Consider the following 23,960-nt stretch of genomic DNA (forward strand, 5'->3'; position numbering starts at 1 on the left):
TATATATATATTATAATGAGGCAACTAGATCATATATCTCATTGTTGCCCTCAGAATTCTGGGTACTTTATAAGTTAAGTTTGTGCAATTGTGCCTGCATCCAGGTATTACGCCAATTATTACTACCCTTAATATTATACATATTTATTATCAGCTAGTAATTTGTAATTTTTCGTAATCACAATATTGTATTTACATTATGTCACTATATCTGGCTATATTCTATTTACTTAAATTTCTCTATTACAAATTGATTTCGAATTAGTAATTAGGTACCTATTACTGTATAACGTTTTCATGCTCCTAAATCTTAGGACTTTCATAGTCTAATCATATTCTGGTAGAGGTATTTATGACCGAGCTGAACTGCAGCTCCGGAAGTTTTAAGAAAATCTAATAATTATTTTCTATGATCATTGATTTTAAATTTGTATCGTTATTTTGTTAGCTTATCTTATCGCTCATGGACAAAACGAGAGAACGAATACTGTGAATTGGGATACTAATAATTATTATTTAATATATATATATATATATATATATATATATAGGTACAGTATACTGTATCTAGGGTAATGGTGGGGAGGGGTCACACTGATAAATGAAATCACGGTTAATCGAAACTTTATTTTTTATATTTAAGGAATAATAGTAATGTACAAGGTCATTTTATAAGCATATAGTGCATAGTGTGATCAATGTCATGTTATATATTTAGAGCTAAAAATATGAAGAATAATCAGTCTTGTTTTTAAGGTTTGAAATAATTTTCCTAATACAAAATGTTCGTGTGACCCCAATATAACTAAAATATAGTGCACACATTGTTCATTTAATTATCATTATTTTCTATGTATCTAACTAATGGGTGGCTTCTGAATCCAAAAATGAAATAAACATGTAAGTCTTTCTTTTTTCTTTTCATTGTCACATCTAGTGTTTGCGCTAAGAACATTTTAGAACTGCACACGTAGGTACCTGAACTTAGCTTGTATACACATTTTATTATTATCATTATTATGGATCAATCCACATTGGTTTATGGTTGTATCATAATATCATGATAATGTAATATTTGATTATTATGAATTAAATACAAATTGTTTTAGTATAGTATTATATAGTAGGTATATTAGTTATTTTTTTACAATGCTAAAATAAGTAGTAGTAGGTACTGCACATTTTATTTTAGAATTGCACAATTTGTGTAGTACTGCACATTAACACAAGCTCTGATCACATCTACCTACTAATTCTTAATTGTGCTAGCAAGTGCAGACTGTGCATAGCTTACTTAAAAAATTTAATATTATTTATCGTTCTTAACCTATAAACAATGTACCGCTTATGTGCCTATGTATTTACTCTGCATATCTAAAAATTCTCAAAAGAAAGAGCACAATTAATTATAAACACGGATAATCGAGGTTATACTGCATACAATATAATAATACTCATTAGGTACTTACCTATAATATGAAAATTTTATTGGATTTTTCATTATTTTTATTTTTTACATAATTTCTTTTAATAATTTGTTTTTTTCTAAATAATAGTAGGTATCTATTAGGTGAATGGTGAAATTTAAAAAATACCTATGTCAATTTTTACTTGACACAATAACTTTTGTATAATTTTTATAAGTACCTATCTAATAAGTGATGTTAAAAAAAACGAAAAATGATAATTTTTAAGACTTAAATGCTAATAATACTATTTTTATAGTATTAATCATATTATAAATAAATAAAATTAAGCACTTACCTTGATAATAATAATAGTTGGACATTTGGAAGATCAAATTTCTGATTTTCTACATGTTTGAAATATAATAAGTTATTTTTACATGTATTTAAGGGTATACCTGTGTCCTGTATAATAGCTATTCTCAAACTTCTATACGGTTTCTCTATAGGTACACATCGTAATCGTACATACAATATAATTTGAGATACACATTAGGTATAAATTTAATACTTACATTTACTTATACATACTTATGTAAGTGATAATATAAAGATTAATAATAACGTGCATTTTTGTAGAAACATTTATGTTTTTAAAATAACTTAACATAAAATATATCAATCCAAGTCTGTACATAAAAATTTAAACCCCAAAATGAGGAAGAGCTCTATGCTCTCTCTTATCACTAACCTAGGGACGCATTAGAAATCTCTATAAGTTTTTAAAAGTAATACAGGAAAACTGCAGAGAACAAATCAATCAGATGAAAAAAGGTTTTCAGTGTTTTCATTCGTAAGAAGTGTGCACCATTTGATACCGACTTGGCGTAATACCGCATCAGCATTAAGAATCCAATTTTTAAAAAAAGACATTACCCTACATGACACATTTCATTCGCAATTAAATATCCTATAACTGATGTAGACCTTGATCAACTTTATCGTAGGGTCTAGATTCAGATAGTTAAGACACCTTCTCTTTGAGAGAAGAAAAGTTGAATTTCACTGTCAATCTTTTTAAAACAAAAGTATTTTTAACATTTAAATCAAATTTAAACTTTTATATCATAATTTTCTTGTATACATAATATTTTACTTGTTGTGCTAACGTGTATATTAACTTATTATAATAATAAAAATAAATAAATAAATAAAAAAGAACATTACAAAAAAATTGTATCCACACATTTTCAAATGCCCAAAAATATTCGTAGGCGACGTAGGCCCTATAGGCACAGTGCCTTTTGTACTTAATGGCTAATACGGCCCTGATGCTAACGTCTGATCTTATAAAACCTAATAAACCATGAATTGCCAAAGTAATTAGTCAAATATATGGTTTAATAAAAACATACCAGTCTATAGAATGTGTGTCGAAAAAACTTCAAAAATTTCGAGATATAAAAAACAAAAATCATCTATTTGGCATCCTCTAAGCAACGCGTTTGGCAACTACTTGCCATTCTTTTATAGTTATTATAATATTGTAATCGTCATGTTAAAGTTTTTGGCAAAAGTTTGTCACCACCGATACGTCACACAAGAAACGATGTCAGTGCGTCGCCGAAAACTCGATGGAGTTCAAGTTCAATTGTTTGCCAACAAGGGTTTTCTCCGCTCTTGTCTACACGTCGCGCGGCATCAATGAATACAATTTTTTTTTCAATATACAAAATCAAATAGGAATTTCGGTATTTCCGAGTTATATTTTCCAAACAATGTTCCACAACCGCTTCAGTTATATGAATGAACGAGGGATACACTTTATCCACAGTAATGGAAATAAAACGCTGCCCACCGCAATGCACAGGCTGGCGGAGAATTATTACGTCACCGTATTAATATCATTGACGTGTTACGCAATAATAGTGTTCAAGAATCGATCGGGTGTATTTTTATGTAACGTTTATATTTTTAGTCTAACAATCAGAACAATTTTTAACTCGATGTAGGTTACTCGTATTCAACGTCAACCGTAAAATTTATTACGTGATATGAAAAAAGTGGTTGGCAGGAGGCAGGAAAAGAGTGATTAGTGATCAAAAAAGATAACTGCTACACAAGTTAGGACATACATAATATCTAGTAATATTAACTAACTGTGTATTACCTATAAAAATAAATAGTAAATATGAAAAGTGTATGCAAGGAAAACTTTGAATAATCAATTTAAAAAATCCAAAATCCATTCATGTATTTCTATGTATATATATATATATATATATATATTTGTTTATATTTTGGAAACAAATTGCTACACGTTCGCAAAAAATACGTAAAATTCAAAAAAAAAATCCAATGCACAATAATAGTTGGGGGGGAAATGTATGCGCATCGATAATTTATTATAATAAGTTATTATATTGTACAAGTATAATCAAAATTGAATTAGCTAATATTTATTATATAATCATAATTGGTATGCTTTATGGTAAGTTAGTAAACTCATTTCACTTTCAAAGTTTGATTATAGACAAGATCATCTACTCCATTTTTGGAACTAACCATAAGTATAAAGTTTATATTATTTTGTGATTGAAAGCACTTTTATAATATATTTTGTACACAATGGAATAAACAAAATAGTATCAAAGTATAAAATGAGTTAGATTGTATATCGATATCAACTTGATTTGAATATTATTTTTTAGAAGACATCGGTTATGAGAAATGCATTATTTAACGGTGTATGGTTTTATTTTATTACAAAAAAAAAAAAATAAAAAAAAAATGATTATTCTTATTGTTACACTAAGTTACTTTAATAGTGTATTACTAAACGCCCTATTGTTTAGGATGTAAAGCAAAAGTTGAAGAAATTTTGGAAAAAGCAAATTAAATTTATTTACGTTCAACAATTTGATTAAATCTTATTTTAAACACGCTAATTATTTTGCACTATACTAAATGAAAGGTTATCAGATCTTTTATCGCAACAGCAATACATAATTTTCAAATGTTAGTGTTCATGGGTTTCTCTAAGTGTTTTTGGTGATTATTATATTTGTGCTATGCATAAAAATGGTTATTAGTTTAAGTTTAGTATAACCAAGATATGGGGATGTGTTCATTGGATGCAACAAGTAGACTTATGTCCATTCTTTATCTTCAGTTTAGATTTCGGACGGTACTTTTCTAGAAATGCCAGTTGTTTAGAATTTATAGCTCCTCTTCGTTTCCTAAAGAAATATTTTATCTTAGAAATCATCACATTAACAAATATTATAAATTATGTATAGTACATACTCTCTGATTAATTGAACAGCATCTTCGTACTTCAGCCCAAGTTCTATCAATGCCAGGGCAACTAAGACAGGGGCACGACCCAAACCAGCCACACAATGTACAGCAACACAGCTCCCCTCGTCTGTACGAAACTGATTTCGTAATAATTCAAACCATTCTTCTATCAACTAACAAAAACAAAATACAATAGAATGAAAAATGTACCACTTTTGATGTGCAAAATAATACTTAATTAATTTACCTCATTTGCCGGGGATGTACCATCATCATATGCCAAGTCGGTCACCACAATACCTTCTGCTTTCAATTCATCTGTTTTGTATGTTGGTTCGCAAACACGTACAACATGTTTAACATTATGCCTCTTTAATTCCTAAAGAAACAAATATAAAAATTTTATGATTTATTTTCAATTAACTAAAATTTAAATTTAAAATATTTTAATTACTTACAGCTATATAGTTATGAATTATCTGATCATTAGGTCTATCGGTGATTAGAAATCTCATGCCTTTATAATCTATCTCGCAGGGTGGTGGTCTTATGTCTTTTTGACGCATTATAGTTTCGTTGCTCATTGAGCTTATTTATAATATATAACAGGAAAATTAAATTATATAAGGATGAATTACTGTTTAGATGATGTCTATGTCCAAACTGAAAACTGAAGACAAAAAACAGTCAAGTCTTTAGTCCATTAATTAACAGCGGTATTTTTGTTCTTACGACCAACAAATTATACTAAATTATCGAGGAAAACGATTCAACAATAAGGATAGATTAGGATCAATGCGTGTTCAACGAGCAAGCATAATATTCAAATAAAATAATTTAGTATGCATTCACATCCAATTTATTGTGTTGTGCCTGGCAATATTCACTGCTGTCTAACGACAAATCCATGAAACCAAAGGCTGCTACAGATTTAACAACCTGAAACAAAATGTATTTTAGATAAGAATGATAAATCATTATTTTTATGTTAACAATTGCTTATCTTAAGCTATTATTGACAAATATTATGACTAGATTATAATTATTTTTCATAAGAATTCGTTGGGTAAACATTTTTTTTTTTAAATAAACTATTTACAAATTAAATTGTGTAGATACCTACAATTACATTATTATTTTACTATGTGGAGATATTTTTATACTTGATATGGTTAGTAACAATTAACTAAATGCATTGAGCATGACTCCATTGGACCAACACCATTTCATTAAGTGGATCAAAACTATTAAATTCAATATTTAACTATCCTATCCGCTCGAATGTTCTTTCACTAAGTACCTAGTTAAAACTACAAGCCTTTTTTTTATTAACCCTATGCACTGACTCTAAATAAATTATATTACAAAAAATTATACTTGGATAAATTAAACAGTCATAAGATTCATTATGTATTGCATAATAAACAAGTTGTAAAAATATAATAATTAAAGCAACCAAAAAATATATTATCTTGTTTATTCATAAGTCATAACTAATATTATTTTAATAGTATATCACTTTGCACATCAAATATAAACATTACAATTTATGATGTTTTAATAATTTATGATTTCATGCCTACATTGTATGTGAAAATTGTATACAGTGAGTTTAAATAATCTTATTAATCCATCACAATACAAATGGTAAGAAAAACGTATTAAAATTTTATAGTTTAATTCAATAGAAATAAAATAATTACTATATAAATTATTAGATACTAGTGAATAGTATGAATAGTATTGTTTTTAAATAAATAATTGAGTATTAATCTGTAATTTGTTATTTATGGATTTTAATAATATTCTCATGTGAATATTTAATCACAAAAATAGCAAATATACATAGAATTAATATTTTATCATATAAATTGTTAAATAATCTAAAAAAATGTACTATCAATTTATCATTAATTAACTCACAGCTCAATGGAATAAAAATAAACAAAAATCTGAAGAGAAACTTAAAATTGTTATTAAATACTTTTTTGAATTCTATTACACAATTAAATTTACTTTTAAATTTAAAAATAACCATAATTTAGTTTTAAAATGAGTTGTTGTTTTCATATTGTTATGACATACACAATTTAAAATACCTATGGCTTCTTAGTATTATGGCAACAAAATCATTATGACGTAAAGGGCATCATTTTAATTCAAAAATAGTTTACAAAATGCATAAAAATAACATTTTAAAGTAACTACCTATGTTTTAACAAAATACCACTAAAGGACAATATTTTTGTTAATATCATGCATAATAGTTTTTATTATAAACTAAAACTTTAATTCTTAGTATTAATGTATTTTTTTAACAGGATAACAATACAGTAATAGGCACTTAATTTGTGCAATACAAACACAATTGGTAGTGAGTATTTTAATCTTACTGACCTTAAAAGCCAATTCAAATCTATTTCTAGATCAATTTTAAATATTAAATGACCAAATATTATTGAGTGCATTATAATAATTTAAGTTGAACTAAAGTACCTAAGGCCCTATAGTTTTGTAAGAAAATAATATTTCTATAAGTAATTAAAAAGAAACGTGATTCAATGATAAATGCTAATTTTTAAAATATAACCAATTTAAACATCCAACATTAATAAGGTAGGTACTAGGTACTATAAAAATGTGATTGAAAGAATACCAAATCAATATTTAGACTTTGGATTTCAAACTGATTTCACTTTAAAAACATCAGAATATCTCAAAACCAAAACTAATTACCTATGTGTTATACAACCTACTTTTACTAGTTAGGTACTCTCTATTTTTATTATAGCACACATGAACAAGAAACTCAATTACAGTATTAACAATTTTAGTTTTAATAAAAGTTAGGGGTACACTTATATACCTACACGACTACACAACACTTACTTATGTCTAATCAATAATTAGGTAATAATATATCTGTGTTAAATTTACAAGATGCCTATAAATTGATCAATGTAAATTATAATAATAACAGTTCAAAATGTATCAACTTTCTACTTCAATATCATAACTACAATAAGTGAGTGCAAAAAAAAACCATTCTAGTGAATGAACCTAGCGTCTACACATATTTCACAAAAACTATTTCAATATATTGGTAGACGTTTTGGAATAACAAACAACATATAGATATAATATATTTCTCATTAACTCGTATTTGCTGTCGACCACTGATAATCTCTCATATGACTGGCATACCTGGTATATTAATTTAATCTGTATTGATATAGGTTGGTGATTAGCTAGAACGCAGTATTTGATACATGAGAACTGAGAAAAACTGTTAAGGTCCTTTTGTAACATTCCTCGGTCAGATTGTTAAAAAAACAATTTCTCCTTAAATGACACCGGACATTACAGAGAAAACAATGAGCAATAATTGTCAGAAGAACGATACCCTCGTCAGCGGAACTGGAGATCGGATGCGGCCACTCATCGGTCACACATGACACGACAGTGACAATCGTAACAAATAAGTAAAAAAATCGCAGGGTATGTAATATACTTGCCGATAATATTATGGACTATGGTCTACGGTAAAATACAATGTTTGCTGAACGGACGTCGAGATGTCGAACGTAGAATGGCCCCTAGGAAAATTCAAAATTGAACGAAACAATAATGTTGTGCTCAATATTACGATATAATTGTTACGATGATAGAATTGCAGTTGATCGTGTACAAGCAGCTCTCACCACCGACTACCAAGAGACTGAGACAGCAAGACGTAGTCGACGGCCGCCACAACAGTTACAGGCCACCTCGGTACTTCTTACTCTCCCCCCTCTCCCACGCTAAGACTAATCGTGCCACAACGTACGGTCATCATCGTCATCGTAGTCCGACCGCCCCTCAAACCGTCGTCGACGGCCGTGCGTACCTCTATTTATGGCCAAACGCCATAGCGAGAACGTTTTGCGATCGTGACACGCGTAAAATAGCCCCGACTGACGCGGCTCGCGCGAACGGTGTGTCGATATCTGCCGCCCGTGCAAACATCGTGTACTCGTGGTCCATCTACCTCTACCTGCCTGAAATAACGATCGCAGGCAATGCCGCGGGTGACCGCAATACATTATTACGCTCGTCGTGTTATAGGTACCTAATAATTTATACAACGTCTATGCGCGACCCAGACGATTCGCGGGTTAGCGGAAAGTCGTGCGCACTTACCTGCAGTGCTCGATGAATGACCATGGAAGTAGACGTCGTTAAATCAACGGAAAAACTGCCAAAAACTGTACACATACCAGTACAAACGAATTTCCCGTTACCAGCCCGGGGTTTTAAATAACATCGCCAAACGTACGGAACTGAAACTTCGGAAGTGATGACTGCTGCTGCTCCGGCTGCGAGGCGGCGGCGGCGGCGTCGACCAGCCCGTTACCGCGACGAGTGGGAACGATGACGGTATTAACAGTGGGTTGGGCGGGACCGAGCGGGGTGTGCGTGTCGGTCGTTGGCGGCGCACCCCCACCTAACGATTTTACGGTCTCCGCAGCCGCCGTTGTGCCGCGCTTTGCTGCCGCCGTCATCGTTTGCTGACGTCACGACGACGACCCAATGACAAGGCGCTCGGTTTATCGGTGAATATATATCGTATTATCGTGCGAAAACGAATGACGCGAATCGAAATGGACGAAATGATTCGTTCTTTAAAGTTTTTCACCGACGAACAATGACGACAATTCAAAAAACATAATAATAATTGTTCGACCCATCAGAATTTCGTTTTCAGTTAATAAAAACGTGGGTATTTTACATTTACACTACTATAGCTGCAGCGTCTGCATAACATACAAAAACGTACGTCGTAATTGGGGGCAAATCAATCGTTTCGAACGAATAAATGATGCAAAGCAATAATGTCGTCGTCGTAATTATACTAGAATAATTATTCTAGAAAAAGTTGACTTATATGAATTTCAATGCATTAATAATAGCCAATAGGTATATTCGTTTTCTAATGCCGCCGACAGAGGTCGTAGCCATCGACTATGCGTGTTTTAAACGAATTGAAGTCGTCCTTGGTACACATTTAATAGGCAACTAGGCAAGGGTAGCCGACCCTGGCGAAATGGTCTTTAAACGATCCACCGGAAATAACTCTCCGTCCCACCGTCCCGTCCACTAATCAACAAATCAACTCACCTGAACGCCAACCGCGGGGTCGCCGAGCCGTGGCTCGCGATCTTTTATAGTCATTAGTCATTAGTCATTACTCACGAGTCATGACTGATGAGTATTAGTCAACCGAAACAACTTATACACTATACGTCTATACGACAGGTATATATCATATATGACGTTATATTTATTGGGTTTGTGGTTCGTGACCGAGTGTATACTATAAAACTGCCAACACACTATGATGTTGTTTATATGCATACTTGCACACTAAATTCAACAGCTGTCGAATCGTTTGTTATATTCGTATAGTGTACATCACTTATACCTATTTCCGTAAATAGTGTATGGGGTGACCTATATATATATATATATATATACCATAATGACTTATTAATAAGTTATTGTTATGTAATCGTCGATAATGGGACTTACGGCAGCGTATTTACGGAGGTAGTGTATGGGATGGATCTTCTTTTTCTTTATTTATTTTTAGTAATGCATTTATCCATGGATGATAATTGGGTATTTTTATAACGCAAAAAAAAAAACACGAGTTGCAGGTCATAGTGTTTGGCGATATTTTGAGTAAATAAACATTGGATATTTTAAATGTATAGGTACGTACACTAATATATCATATAAATAATAAATATAATAACACACTATGTAGTATTTTAACGAGATAAAAGTGTACCTACTGTTTAATCTATATTTCTATAATTATAGCTGTTGACAAAATATGTAGCTAAACAATCGCGAACGGGTAAAAACAGACTTAATTGGTTTGCCCGTTTGCCTTATCGAAACAAAAATATAAAAATTATTTTATTGCAGTATGCCCAGATAAAGTCACTGATACAAGTGGATTCTAAAAAAAAAATGGATGATTGAATTTTGCGTTTTTAAATGTATTAATTTAAATTAATAATTAAAGTTATAAATTATAATATAAGCGTGTTTATAGTTATGGAACACATATATGGAGACAGACATGATTGTTCACCGTATTATGGTGAATTTGGTAGGTAACCGACGAACTGGAAAATCTCTAATGATCACCTCTAGATGAATGTATCTAGATAACATGACTAGGTATATGTACTATACATGTAACTTATAATGTTATAAAGTTACTTAGTTACCATAGTTTTAAAGTATTTTTGTGTCAGTACGAGCTCTGGATAAATACATAATGTGTATTACATATCCTCCCTCGGAAAAAGATCCTAAATATTCCAATGGACGTAAACAATTTGGCCTCCAAAATGTCACCGTAATACGGAATGTTATTTACTGGTAATCTATACAAAATCCAATTTTTAATTTAACGTCTTCGATATTATAATCATAGTAATAAACTAATAAATCATATTATTACATTAGTTTACGAATAAATTATTCAAATTAATGTACTGCGTAGATAATAACGATTAAATAACGAATATAATAACTAATAAGTATTATAAAATGCAAATTATCTACAAAGTCTAAAAATTATCGAATAACTTTCGATTGAAGACCAAATTTAGATTTTAGGTACCTATGGAATAGTCGTATTGTAGTCATTGTAGACGTCTAGTGAATGATCAGTGATATATTATAATATGTACTGATATTCAAATAGTCATGCTTATATTATAACTTGTAAAACTATAATTTTGTTGAAGTTTCAAATTTTTCAATTGATACAATCGCTTATCGCATATCAAGTATCATCCCATAAACATTCTATACAGAATACGGGTTAGAAAAACTAAAAATATTTTGAAATGGATACCTATACGGCTATACCTACTACAGTTATTAAAGTTGAGGTATTTAGTAAAGCTATAAATAATTTTTATGAGCTATCTCGTCGAGTTTATGATGAAATTGTATTTTACGTTTCTATTTAACAATTTTAACAACCATTACACTAGTTCGAGTAGATGCGATTTTGTGTTATATAGTTGACAGGCAGAATTTAAATACCGGACTAAATAGATCAGCGCATATAATAATATTCTATACTCGAACTATAATCGATAAATAATAATAATTGCGCGGTCAGTACCGGATACCGTCGATACCGGTATCCGTACGCTCTGTTAACGCTTTTTTTTTTTTTTTATTCGGATATTTTTACCGTGAATTTTTGACCTAGAATCGTAATCGGTAGCCAAAAATAATTTCGTATAATAACGTTTTAACGGTCCCCCGCGCCCGAAACCCACCACCTCCCACTGATGTTCATGTTCGGATACCTACCACGATATACTCGGCACACGGGCTGCGCGGACTGCGAAATACTCACGTGTCAGTGTGTCGATCGTGTCGCACTGTCGCTTGTCCGACATTTTGCTGCCCTACAAGTGTCGTCGTATGACGTATAGGTTCGTTACTCTGTCGTACGCATAGATTCCGGGTGTACCTGGGACCGTTCCGCGACATAATGTCAATGGCCAAAACCAAAATGTATTCGAATGACAATGATTTGTATAAAAAAAATAATCATAAATGCCCAATCATTTACGCCCAACGCGGTTTCCCGCCCGACTCTGGATAGATTTTTCCGGTAACTGCATTTGCAATGGTTGTGACGTTTATGGCTGAAATTAATTGTCTTTATGAATTTTCGCTTTGCGAAAAACTTAAACGGGGTGTATTTCAACAATTGACGACTTTTGAGCTATAAACACTTGATTGTTGTATAAATCATGATATGACTTATGAGCTATACATATCCATATGATTTATACAATATAATATTACTCAGCTATTGTAGACAGTGATCAATGAGGGGGTGCAGTTGTATACTTGTATAGAATAAAATTATGGTACTATTGGCAATGTTCATAGATATTTTTTTATAGTCACTTTAACAATGCTAGCCGCTACTACATTAAACTCAATAAAACCTATGCATAAAGGAACTAATTCCATTATTCTGATTCCTTATTATTTTTATACTTATCTAAAAAGTAATGCAAATCATACTAGGTCTTAATTAATAACTGTCCAATTACATTGATACTTTTGATATTTTTATACTTAATATATTTAATAATTTATTTAGTAGGTAATCTAAAAACATATTTGTTGTGTTGTTACTAAGTATCCATGTGATCAATTAAAAATATTTTTACTTCAAATAGGTAATTAGTTTTAGGACAACATAAAATATTTTCATCATCTATATGGATTGCATAGGAATTTTTTTCGTTAACACTTTATTGTTTTCCAACCATAATATCTTGACCTTATAACTAGGTTCTTTAGTAAACATTGGAATTTTATATAAAAGATTTATATTAGATAAGTTAAATAGTTATTAATAAATACATCATTACTGACATTACTATTCCAATTGACATTTATATTGTTTACTGATAGACTTTTCTTCCTTTTTTTTTTATTAAATCCTTTGATAATGCTTTTTTTTTCAACTTCAATTTAACTACCATTTTTCAGCCTATTGTTCACTTTTGATTTTATATGATAAACATTTACAGAGGATAAATTAACATTTAATATTGATAAATTAGTTTCCACTATTTTTGCACAATTTTCATTATCTTGTTTGAGATTGAGACACCAATTATTACAATGCGTTTCCAATTTGTTACTATTCTATGTTATTTGTGTATTTATTCACTATAATTTCTCAATTTTCACTTCATTTTTGTGTTTTATTTTATTTACTATTTTCATCAAATCTCATGTTTAAATACTAGGATTATTAAATTTAATACTCACATATTAAACAACTGTAATAACACCTAATTCCTGAAGTAGCTTGTTTGAGTAAATAACACACTCTTTTTTAAAGGACATTATTAACAGATTTGATTTTCTATGATAAAACTTAATTTTTTTAATTACTATTTTTTTTTTGTTTAACAATTCTTCTAATTTTTTCAAAGTTCTTTTTCTTTTAACCAGCACATCTAAAATGCTATATCATTTTCAAATATTACATCATAAAAACTAAACATAACAGAATGTTTTATAAATTAAATTTATTATAGTTATATATTACTTATAACACTTCAATTAAAGATGAATATGTATTATGAAAACAATATAAAACCAAAAAATAGATAAACGAATTACACTCATTAACTAGTAGATAAAACGACCTTCCACAATATATATACACATCAAACTATGGCTCTTATAACTTTTAAAAACTAAAATTGTAATTTTAGCTCCATTTTCTTCTTAGAAGTTTCAGGTAATTTGATTTACCTATAACAACAAAAAAGTAATTAATATGTAAATATTAAAATAGTGTAGAAACTGCACAAATGAAACTTATTTTGTTATTTGATCAAGGTTATAATACAGTCAATACCAGATAGGGTAAATACTGACCACTAAGTTGTAGATCTTTTACTATCCTAAAACCTGTTAAAATAGGTTTGAGCAATTAAGTTTATTTCTTAATATACTAACAAAAAGTCCAGCTTACTAAGTTACACTCGGTGACAGACTGAATCTATTCAAGTCTGATAGTACCATAGGTGCAAATAGTAGGGGGATAGGGAGACTAAGCCCTCCTAAATTCTGTATAGTCCCCCCTCCCCAAATATTAATGACTATTGTCTGTCAGTCAATATGTTATATATTATAATTTTAAGATTTTTGGAATGGATTTTGATTTTAGCCCCCCCCCCTCCAAACTTCAAACACTATTTATGCCTATAGATAGTACATATGAAAAATCTATTCAACATTACTTACTTATTACTTAAAGAATCCAATGCTTAAATTGAATAATTTTTCAATATGTCCAGAAGCTGCAATGCTAATACTAATTGAACAACCTGCTTTATTTAATAACACTTATTTGAGCAAAAACCTTCAAAGGAACTAGCAACTGTGTCATAGGAGAAATGAAATTAATTCTGAAAATAATAATGTTAAAGTACATATCATGAAATAACAAATTTCACAGAGATAGTTTGATATAATAATTTTTTTTTAATATAATATTTAGCTTAGGTTGGATGTCTTATTTTTACAAGCATATTTCTAACAATTTTAGAGTAATTTATGGAAGTATTCAGAAGTATACTCAAATAAATATTATTAAAAAAGAGAAAAATACAAAAGTACGAATTCAAAATAACTGTAGTAAACAACTTTCTATCTACATTAAAAAAGATAATATTTTCGAGTTGTTAAAAACATATCAAAATTTACCAATAAAAACTGACTGTTATTGATAAAAATAATATCAAATTTGGTTTACATTCTTTACCCCTCAGTAAAATACAAATAAATATGTATAATTTATTCAATATTCTTCTCATATATTATTTAAAACATTGAATGAAATTAAATATGAACAAAATCGATGTATGAAGTTCATATTTAAGTTTAATATGTGTGGTATAAGAATACATAAACACTAAAACGCAAACTAACATCTTAATTCAAGTAAAAAATATCACGTAAGTGCTGAAGTGTAAATTAACATATCTAATGTATACAGTTACAAAATATGTGTATTATATAAGTTAAAAGATAGGCTAACTTACCAGTTAGTGAGATTTTTTTGCTAATCGACTTTTTTATTAAGAACTTTATCCATAATGAATTTTATCAAACAAAATCATCGAACAAGTTCAAACTTCATATTCATCAAACAAGTTAAAGTAGTTGAATATTGATAAGTTTATTATCAATTTTATCATTGCTTGTATTGATAAAACAGCATAATAACTTTAATAACAATAATAAATAACCTTGAGCATTATGGACTTAATGGGCTCATGATATTATATTGGTCTCAACTTGTCTAATACAGTAATATTTATTTAAATTTTAAAAACTTTTTACATCAAAATGACTTAGAACTCAACTTCATCAATAGTGACTTCATGTTGGGAATTACTGGTGATTAGACAATATCGAAACATTAAGTATGTAGATTACTTAAATACCAAAGTGGTGATGGTGAAAGTAAACTATAAAAGGTTAAAGTATCAATAAAATTGCCATTGATACCTAGCATGTGTATTATATTATGGTATAATCAATGGAAATATGTTGCAGATACATATTTTATGTTTTAACAAAAAGAATTTTGTAGTAGTTAGTTTTATCAAATTTTTTTCATTTTTAATGACGTATAATAATGGTATCTTTAGTAGGCGTATATAGACTACAGTAATTTAATATATCATACATTTATTTCAGAAATTGTGCTATTGTAAAAACAATTTTTGAGCTAGTCATAAATGCAATAAATTTAACTTATTTATTTTATTGAAAATATCAAAAAGCTGACAAGTATACTGGCATTAAATTAGTTAAGTCAGGATGTCTACAATATTAGTAGATTATGTTGGGTCAGTTCAGATCATTTCATTTAATCGTCCAAAAAAACTAAATGCCATGTCATTTCAGGTAATTATAAATATAACTTGAAATACATATCATATTTATTTTATCTTGTTCTTACATAACTTTTAAATATTAACTTTGTTGAAATATGCAGTGCTACAATGAAGTGACTAAAGCTCTTAAGGAAGGAGCTAAAAATGATTCTGTTTTCCTTACCATATTAACTGGTGTAGGAAAAGCCTATAGTAGTGGTACAGACTTATTTGATAATAATTCTTTAGAAGTTGAGGATCGTTTAATTGCAATACGGTAAATAAATATTTCACAAAGCAACTATCTTATACTATCTATACTTTTCTTTTTATATAATACTTATTAAAATATGAGATTATATATACAGAGAATTTGTAAGAGCGTTCATAGATTATCCAAAGTTATTAGTTGCATTAGTCAATGGTCCAGCAATTGGAATTGCATGTACTACGTTAGGACTTTGTGATCTTGTTTATGCAACTAAAACAGTAAGTAAATCATAAAATTAGTACTAGATTTTTATTAAATATTATTCAATTTTAGGCGACATTTTCGTGTCCCTTTCATAGATTGGGTATTACTGCTGAAGGATGTTCAAGTATTACATTTCCATTAATAATGGGCAAGACTAGGGTAAATAAATTTGTTTTAAAATATGACCATCTTATAAGTATGCAGTCCGCAAATAAATGTCTACTAAAATTACAAATATACATACATATTAAGTATCATATAACAACTATGGTTCATATTTATTATATTTCATCATTATTTGCCAAAATATTTTATCAATTAATTTAAAGATTTGTAGTACTATCCTCATTACTTAATATTTATAATAAAAAATCTTTCAAACTTATTGCCACACAGTAAGAGAAGTATTGTGCATAAACACAATATGAATATTTTACAAAGTTATCTGCAATAGTCAAGATAATTAAGCCATTACAATCAGAAAAGTCCTTAAAATTCCCTGTAAGAAATTAAATCATAACCAACTATATACTTAGGTATTCAGTTACTCTAAAGAATATTACTTATGATGGTATTTACTCTTTAGGCAACTGAATTTTTATATTCTGGTAAAACATTGAATGCTATTGATGCCCAGAAGATTGGCTTAGTCAATGAAATTATCAATGATGGAGTTAATGGAAAAAATCAATTAATCAAAAAAATTATGACTGAAATAGCTTTGTATAAACTGGTAAAATATTATACCTATATTTTAACTATCATAAGGAATAATTTTAATTTTTTTAATTTCAACAAATTTTATAGCCTATGGTGTATACAAAATCAATGATGCTAAATGGTGTGATCACTAGAGATGAACTGCACAAAGCTAATGATAGAGAAATTGAAAGATTGATAGAAAGATTGAATTCGGATGACTTTCATAATTCTATTGCTAACTATTTTGAACAAAAAATGTTAAAACATAAGTTATAAAGTTACCTAAGACATGTTTATAAATTATTTTTCATTGTTAACAATGATTTATGTTTTAAACAGTTTCTATTATTTACTTTTACATCACATTTTTATCTAGTTACTCTGCTAAGCAATAATAATAAGTAATAGGTATATATAGTTTTTATTTTTTCTCATTTATAAATACTCCAAACACTACAGAATTCTGATATTTCAATTAAACTTGTTAAAAATATTAAAGATATAATTGGTGATAAACAATAGTATGGAGCATTTTTAATGATTATGACAGTTGTAGTTACTTGTTAGTAGTTAGTGCTATTATAAATATTCTAAAATAATAGTTTATTTAATAATATTGGATTATTGGTTATTAGTTCTATACTTTAGTATATATTATTAAGGGTGAGTGGTGGTTACACATACTAAATACTAATTATATTTAAGTTGCTTATTACTAAGTTAATGTTACTGACATTTTCAGACAACAAAACTCTGAAAAATGAAAATACCATAAAAAGATGTTTATATTATAACATTACATTTTAATTTATTTTGAATTGAAAACATTGTATAACAAATAATCTGAACAATTACAATATATTTTATTAGATATTCATAATATTAATTTTTATTATGTACCTACCTTCTACTTTGTGCATTTATATTTACTCACTTCTTTGTATAGAAGTTAATTCATTATTCTTTTACAACACTAGTTAACTTATCCAATAATGAAAAAGGATATTTAGTCACTAATTTTACTAACAAATTCCTGTTTTTCTCCCGCCAAGAAAAGATATTGAAGTTGAAAATCAAATTGTACTGCCCCAAAAAAAGATGGTAAGCGTAAAAAAAAAAAAATCCAATACATTAAGTATCTGGCTCAAAATACAATATTTTTAACCACCCATAATAGTTCTAAGTGAGAAATTTTTTTTTTTATTCCAAAGACCTCAATTAGTATGTTGTAGGTACTTATAACAACTCTAAACTCAATTTATTTTATTCAAAACAGTCTTATTAGAGCACAACACACATGCCTATCATAAACCAATTATATAAAAGAGAACATTTAACTTATAGGTCTTACCATATACTTTAAATTAAGTAATCATTGAAATTATTTGGTCTAACTTATCTGAATAATGACTGATGATTGAAACTAGGATTTTAGTGACCTAAATTATACACAAAAATGCACTAAAAAAAAACTGCAAGTCATCAAAATCCTAGCTCTACTGATGATTATTAAGCACAATTTTAACATTGTAATATGTAAATTATCTGTAATCCAAATATTTTGTATTAGAATAATTAAATTAAAATAATTTCCATTAATTAAAATGAAATGATTATTTATTGATCGAAAAACAAATTAAATTAGTAAAAATAATACAACATTCTGACAATCTGGCTTAAAGGTGGTGCTATGATAGGTTTGAAAATACAGTGTTGAAGATTTTTATACCCATTTTTCCTCATCTATACCAAACTACAGTTTTATTTATTTCATATTTGTACTTTTCCAAATTTTTAGAGATAGCATTTGTTACCAAACTAAATAATTCTAAAAGTATGTTTATTCAACCCAATGTATTATGTTTTAAGACAGTATTAGCTGTAATATCAATTTATTTTACTAGTACAAATACAATTCTTGAAATCTCTTATAATATTTATAAACTTGTAATTGTAAATTAAAATTTGTATCTAAATAACAATTTTTAGTTTCAAAAAAATTGTAAAATGATTAAAATGTAAATCGTAATACTTAAACTTAATACTTATTACTTATAATAGCCTATAGGACATAGGTATTCCCATTTCCTATTATCTTAACTTAACTATCTATGGAAATATGGAATAACCCATAGACCTAATCACAGTCTTATCTTGAAAGTTGGGGTAACACGTTAAGAACCACTGGAAACGTGGTTTGGCTTAGATTATTTTTCCGTCGCTAACTTCCTGCCATGGAAAATATCACGCGTCGCCGTCTGCCCAGTGCTCTGATGCCGAATACCATTCTCCTTAAGTCCCCACCGATTCAGAGTGCACCACAACTATATTTGTCGTCAATCGTATTCTTATTTCTTACAAATCACAATAACGTGACATTATCAGATTCTGTAACATTTTTGTCATCTAAGTGTTTCTTTTGATTTAATCCGTTTTTGGTAATCAAACATAACGTGTACTATGGCGTCTAGACGAATCGATCTGAAAAGTAAAGAATCATATTCTGCTGTTAAATACGTGCAGGTTGAAGGACTGGTGAGTAGTAATGCATGCCCAATGTTCATAGATTTTAATTATTAAAATATCATTATTAATACGCTCAAATGGTGACCGTTGTCGGGCCCAAAAAATTTTGAACGCAGGCATTAATGAAAATTGCAAAACATTGCCATGAAGAGTGTGCCAGTGACGTGATCATCGCACAAGGAGCGCTTTTGGGTCTGGTTGTTGAAGATCGTCTCGAGATCACTAACTGTTTTGCCTTTCCGAAGAGTGTTGATGAGTCTATCAACGATGGTTAGTTGCCTGTTATAATGTTCATGATATGGATAATAATTAGTAAAAGTAGTCGCTTTATAGACTACTTATCATTTAGTCACACTATATATACTCATAACTATGTTATAAAATGTTTTATGTTTTCAAAATGTTATCCACATTCTATTTGTTCTACTGGTTTGAACATATTGCATGATCATTTTAATTGCATTTAAATTTTAAATAATGTAATTCAAAAATCAATTTATCTTTTAACTAAAAAATTTACTTAATTATAGTTGAAATAATAATTCATTTTTAAAAACTAACAAGTACGATACAATTAAATATATTTTATTAAATTGTGAGACGTCTATTAACTTTATTTATTTCGTTACTACAATGTCCATTTTTATTTGTTCAAATATTCGCCCCATTATTCAACATATAGAAGTGATAAATATATATAAATATAGAACTTATAATTTAAAAATGTTTGATAAATTAATTATGATGGGTATATATTTTTTTAAATTTTGCAGTCATTGTATTCTATTAAGTTCTTTTATTAAAATTATAATTTCTCTGAGTATATCGAAATCCCAAATAAAATGTCCTAAATTCAAAAATAACTTTATTTTTGTTAATTTTATAGAAAAATATCAATTGGATATGATGAAAAGTCTTCGTCAAGTTAATGTTGATCACTATCACGTTGGATGGTATCAAAGTTCTGATGTTGGGAATTTTTTGAGTTTACCTTTGTTGGAATCACAATTTCATTATCAAACTAGCATAGAAGAATCTGTTGTATTAATTTTTGGTAAGTATTACTGATTTGTTCATGTACTAAGCACCAGTATATCATATTATTTTATGAGTTCAAAATGTTGAATTATAATCGTATTAAGTGTTTGAACCTTTAAGTAGAACTTGATTTTTTTTTACTTCAGCATTTTTTTTCGTATAATATGTAATTGTAAAAATTACGTTTTAATTTATATTCAATTTTTATTAATCTTTTTATTATTTAAAAAATCTTATAATATGATATTTTTTTATGATAATTTAACTTTTTATAAGAGTTGAGTGTAAAATACTAAAATATAACAATAATTCATGACTTGTTTAAAAATTTAAATATCGCAAAAAAAAAAAACGATCCGAGACAACAAAACTAATTCTTAAGTCAGATAATAAATTACAATCCATTTAGAAGTTAAAACTAACATCAAAAAATTAGTTATATTGAACTTAAATTTATTATATATTATTTTCTTTATGTTTGTATTTCAATTTAATATAAAAGGATTATTAATAATTAATAAATTATTATTGTTTTAGATGCTCCCAAAACTAATCGTGGATTTTTATCCTTAAGTGCTTATCGTCTTACACCTCAGGCTTTATCTATGTTTAAAGAAAATGATTTTCTACCAGATACATTAAAATCATTAAAAGTTGGTTATGACAATTTATTAGTAAAAGTTCCAGTCGTAATAAAGAATTCCACATTGACTAACATACTTCTCTCAGAATTAAATTATAAAATTAAGGTTGAAGAAGGCTCTGAACATTTGGATATTGGCACTGCGTAAGTAATACAATATGATTTAATACTTTAATTATATGTATGAACGTATATAAATAACGTATGTTTATGATTATTGTAGTACTGTTTTGGAAGGGCAATTGCGTCATTTAATGGACCGAGTAGATGATCTAAATCAAGAAGCTATTAAATTCAATCGCTATCAGCAAGCAGTTGTGCGTCAATCTACAGAAAAACACCGTTACTTGCAGAAACGAGTAATATTTTTAACATTTAAGTAAGAACAGTTTAAATTGCAATCTAAACTATTTTTATTTTAAACAGGCTTTAGAAAATCAAGCACGAGCTGCGAAAGATGAGCCACCATTACCTGAAGAAGACATTACTAAGATATTTAGAGCATTACCAGTACCACCTAGGTTACCGCCAATGTTAATGGCTACTCAAGTTGATGCATATGCTGAAGAAATAGCTAAATTTTCTACTCAGTCTTTGGCTAAATTGTATATGACCAAAGCTATGAACACAAATAACTGATTGAAAATTAAAACTTATGTATAATATTCTGAATTAGAATAAATACATTATTTTATATTTATACAAATAATAAAAAAAAAATCATACTCTCTGTTATGAGAGTACATGAAATGTATAAGTATGCAATTGATTATATTTATTACATTTTTAATATTTTCCTTTGTCATTATTTTTATGCATTTGAAATGTAATATATAAACACTGAAAATGATTATTTAGGTTGATTTTATTTAATCATTATTTCTTAATGAATATAGATACTAAATAATTTTTGTTGGTCTTAGGTTGAATGTTAGACATAGATATTTCTAATGAGTAATGATTTTTTTTCTTTTTGTAGTGATTCATTACAAGGTTTATTTTAATTGTAAAAACTAAATTTATAAATTAAACATTATGTAAAATTTTTGTGTGTATATTTCTTCTAAAATTTTAGTGTTTTAAATAATGTTTTGCATAGCAGATGTTAATATAGATATTTACCTTGAAAAAGAAGACTGCAAGACCATTACTAAGAATTAGGTCCCATGTCTATGATATGTATTCAAGAATTTGTTAATTAACTTTAAGGAAAAAATTATTTACATGTACCTTTAAAAAAAATAATAATATTGTTTCTATTTCAACACATATTTACATACATTACTTGCTTATAAATTATTGTATATGTACAAATCAAGTAAATTTTCTTATTTTCTATATATTTAATGGTCAAATACTCAGATTATTTTAGTTTATAAAAGTAGAAACACTTATAAAACATCAACCAGTGTGCCTTGTTCTAAAACTGTATGATTAAAAATCTATAGCACATGAAACATGAAAAATGCATGTTTTATAGTATATTTAAACAAAGTTGATGTAAAAGGCTTATGCCATGTCATATACACTTCCAATTCAATTCTTAAGATCTTTGAATTTGTCTATGAAAAATAAAATGATTTAATTTATACAAAAAGTGACGGTTTGATTTATTTTAAAATAAAATCTTTCTCTAATAACTCAATAATATGTAAATTTTATCTAATATTAAATATTAATTATAAATAAGCTAGCAAATAGATTTATATATGAATAATAATTTTTGCCTACTACATATTTTTAAAAATAAAAAAATATCTATTTACAAAGTATATAAAAAATATATTTGCAACATATTTTAAAAAAATGCATTTCAAGTTCAAAACCACAATAATTTACACACTATTAGTATTTTATAGTAAAATGCATGTCTACGGATTTTTTATGGTTAAGGTTTAAAAATTGAATAGGTACAAGGTTGCGTTGCTCATAAGTAATTCGTACTGAAATAATTAAAAAACAACACAATTATTTTTTAAAGACGTTTGAAGTTCAAATTTAGATTAAATTTTAAATTTTGACAATGAATAACGATTTTAATTATTTTGTTAAAATTCAAAAAACATTTGTGGAGAATTAATTTTTGCGTCTATTATAAATTTTACTACACGTAATGGCATTTTCAAAATATGAATAAGATTCATTTTAAATAAGTATATTCATTTTTACTGTAAACTTATTCACACTGCAGTTTACGGTAAAGTGATATAAGTTTATAAAAATAATATTATAAATACAATATTTTTGGAAAAAATCTTATCAACCTACAGTGATCCTGTATTACTATTTACTAACACTAAAATAAATTATTTTACTTGATAGCAATATCGAAAAACTTAACTTTAAATATACTTTATACATACTTAGTTATG

At 28.0% G+C, this 23,960-nt stretch overlaps 3 protein-coding genes and 1 long non-coding RNA gene across 4 annotated transcripts; 2 read left to right on the top strand and 2 right to left on the bottom strand.

Annotated features, from left to right (window-relative positions):
* Positions 1-4,285: 4,285 nt before the first annotated feature.
* On the bottom strand, positions 4,286-9,108 carry LOC112596709 (protein tyrosine phosphatase type IVA 1). Its single transcript, XM_025342482.1, has 5 exons — positions 8,886-9,108; positions 5,165-5,645; positions 4,954-5,085; positions 4,713-4,879; positions 4,286-4,645 (listed from the first exon to the last, which is right to left on the bottom strand). The coding sequence occupies exons 2-5, from the start codon at positions 5,288-5,290 to the stop codon at positions 4,534-4,536; spliced, it is 537 nt and encodes a 178-aa protein (XP_025198267.1). The 5' UTR covers positions 5,291-5,645; positions 8,886-9,108; the 3' UTR covers positions 4,286-4,533.
* A 4,766-nt stretch (positions 9,109-13,874) lies between these two features.
* Positions 13,875-15,470, bottom strand: LOC112596674. The gene is made up of 3 exons (XR_003114789.1): positions 15,365-15,470; positions 14,565-14,728; positions 13,875-14,069 (listed from the first exon to the last, which is right to left on the bottom strand). It is a non-coding gene; the product is annotated as an uncharacterized LOC112596674 (long non-coding RNA).
* Positions 15,471-16,067: 597 nt separating this feature from the next.
* Positions 16,068-18,174, top strand: LOC112596673 (enoyl-CoA delta isomerase 2, mitochondrial-like). The gene is made up of 6 exons (XM_025342435.1): positions 16,068-16,235; positions 16,327-16,481; positions 16,573-16,693; positions 16,749-16,838; positions 17,266-17,412; positions 17,487-18,174. The coding sequence occupies exons 1-6, from the start codon at positions 16,149-16,151 to the stop codon at positions 17,655-17,657; spliced, it is 771 nt and encodes a 256-aa protein (XP_025198220.1). The 5' UTR covers positions 16,068-16,148; the 3' UTR covers positions 17,658-18,174.
* Positions 18,175-19,628: 1,454 nt separating this feature from the next.
* Positions 19,629-22,284, top strand: LOC112596675 (eukaryotic translation initiation factor 3 subunit H). Its single transcript, XM_025342436.1, has 6 exons — positions 19,629-19,916; positions 20,024-20,177; positions 20,794-20,961; positions 21,483-21,732; positions 21,812-21,947; positions 22,015-22,284. The coding sequence occupies exons 1-6, from the start codon at positions 19,842-19,844 to the stop codon at positions 22,225-22,227; spliced, it is 996 nt and encodes a 331-aa protein (XP_025198221.1). The 5' UTR covers positions 19,629-19,841; the 3' UTR covers positions 22,228-22,284.
* The last annotated feature ends 1,676 nt before the right edge of the window (positions 22,285-23,960 follow it).

Source organism: Melanaphis sacchari, unplaced genomic scaffold, assembly GCF_002803265.2.
Source record: "Melanaphis sacchari strain LSU unplaced genomic scaffold, SCAv2.0 Contig33_pilon_pilon, whole genome shotgun sequence".
NCBI classification, from domain to species: domain Eukaryota; kingdom Metazoa; phylum Arthropoda; class Insecta; order Hemiptera; family Aphididae; genus Melanaphis; species Melanaphis sacchari.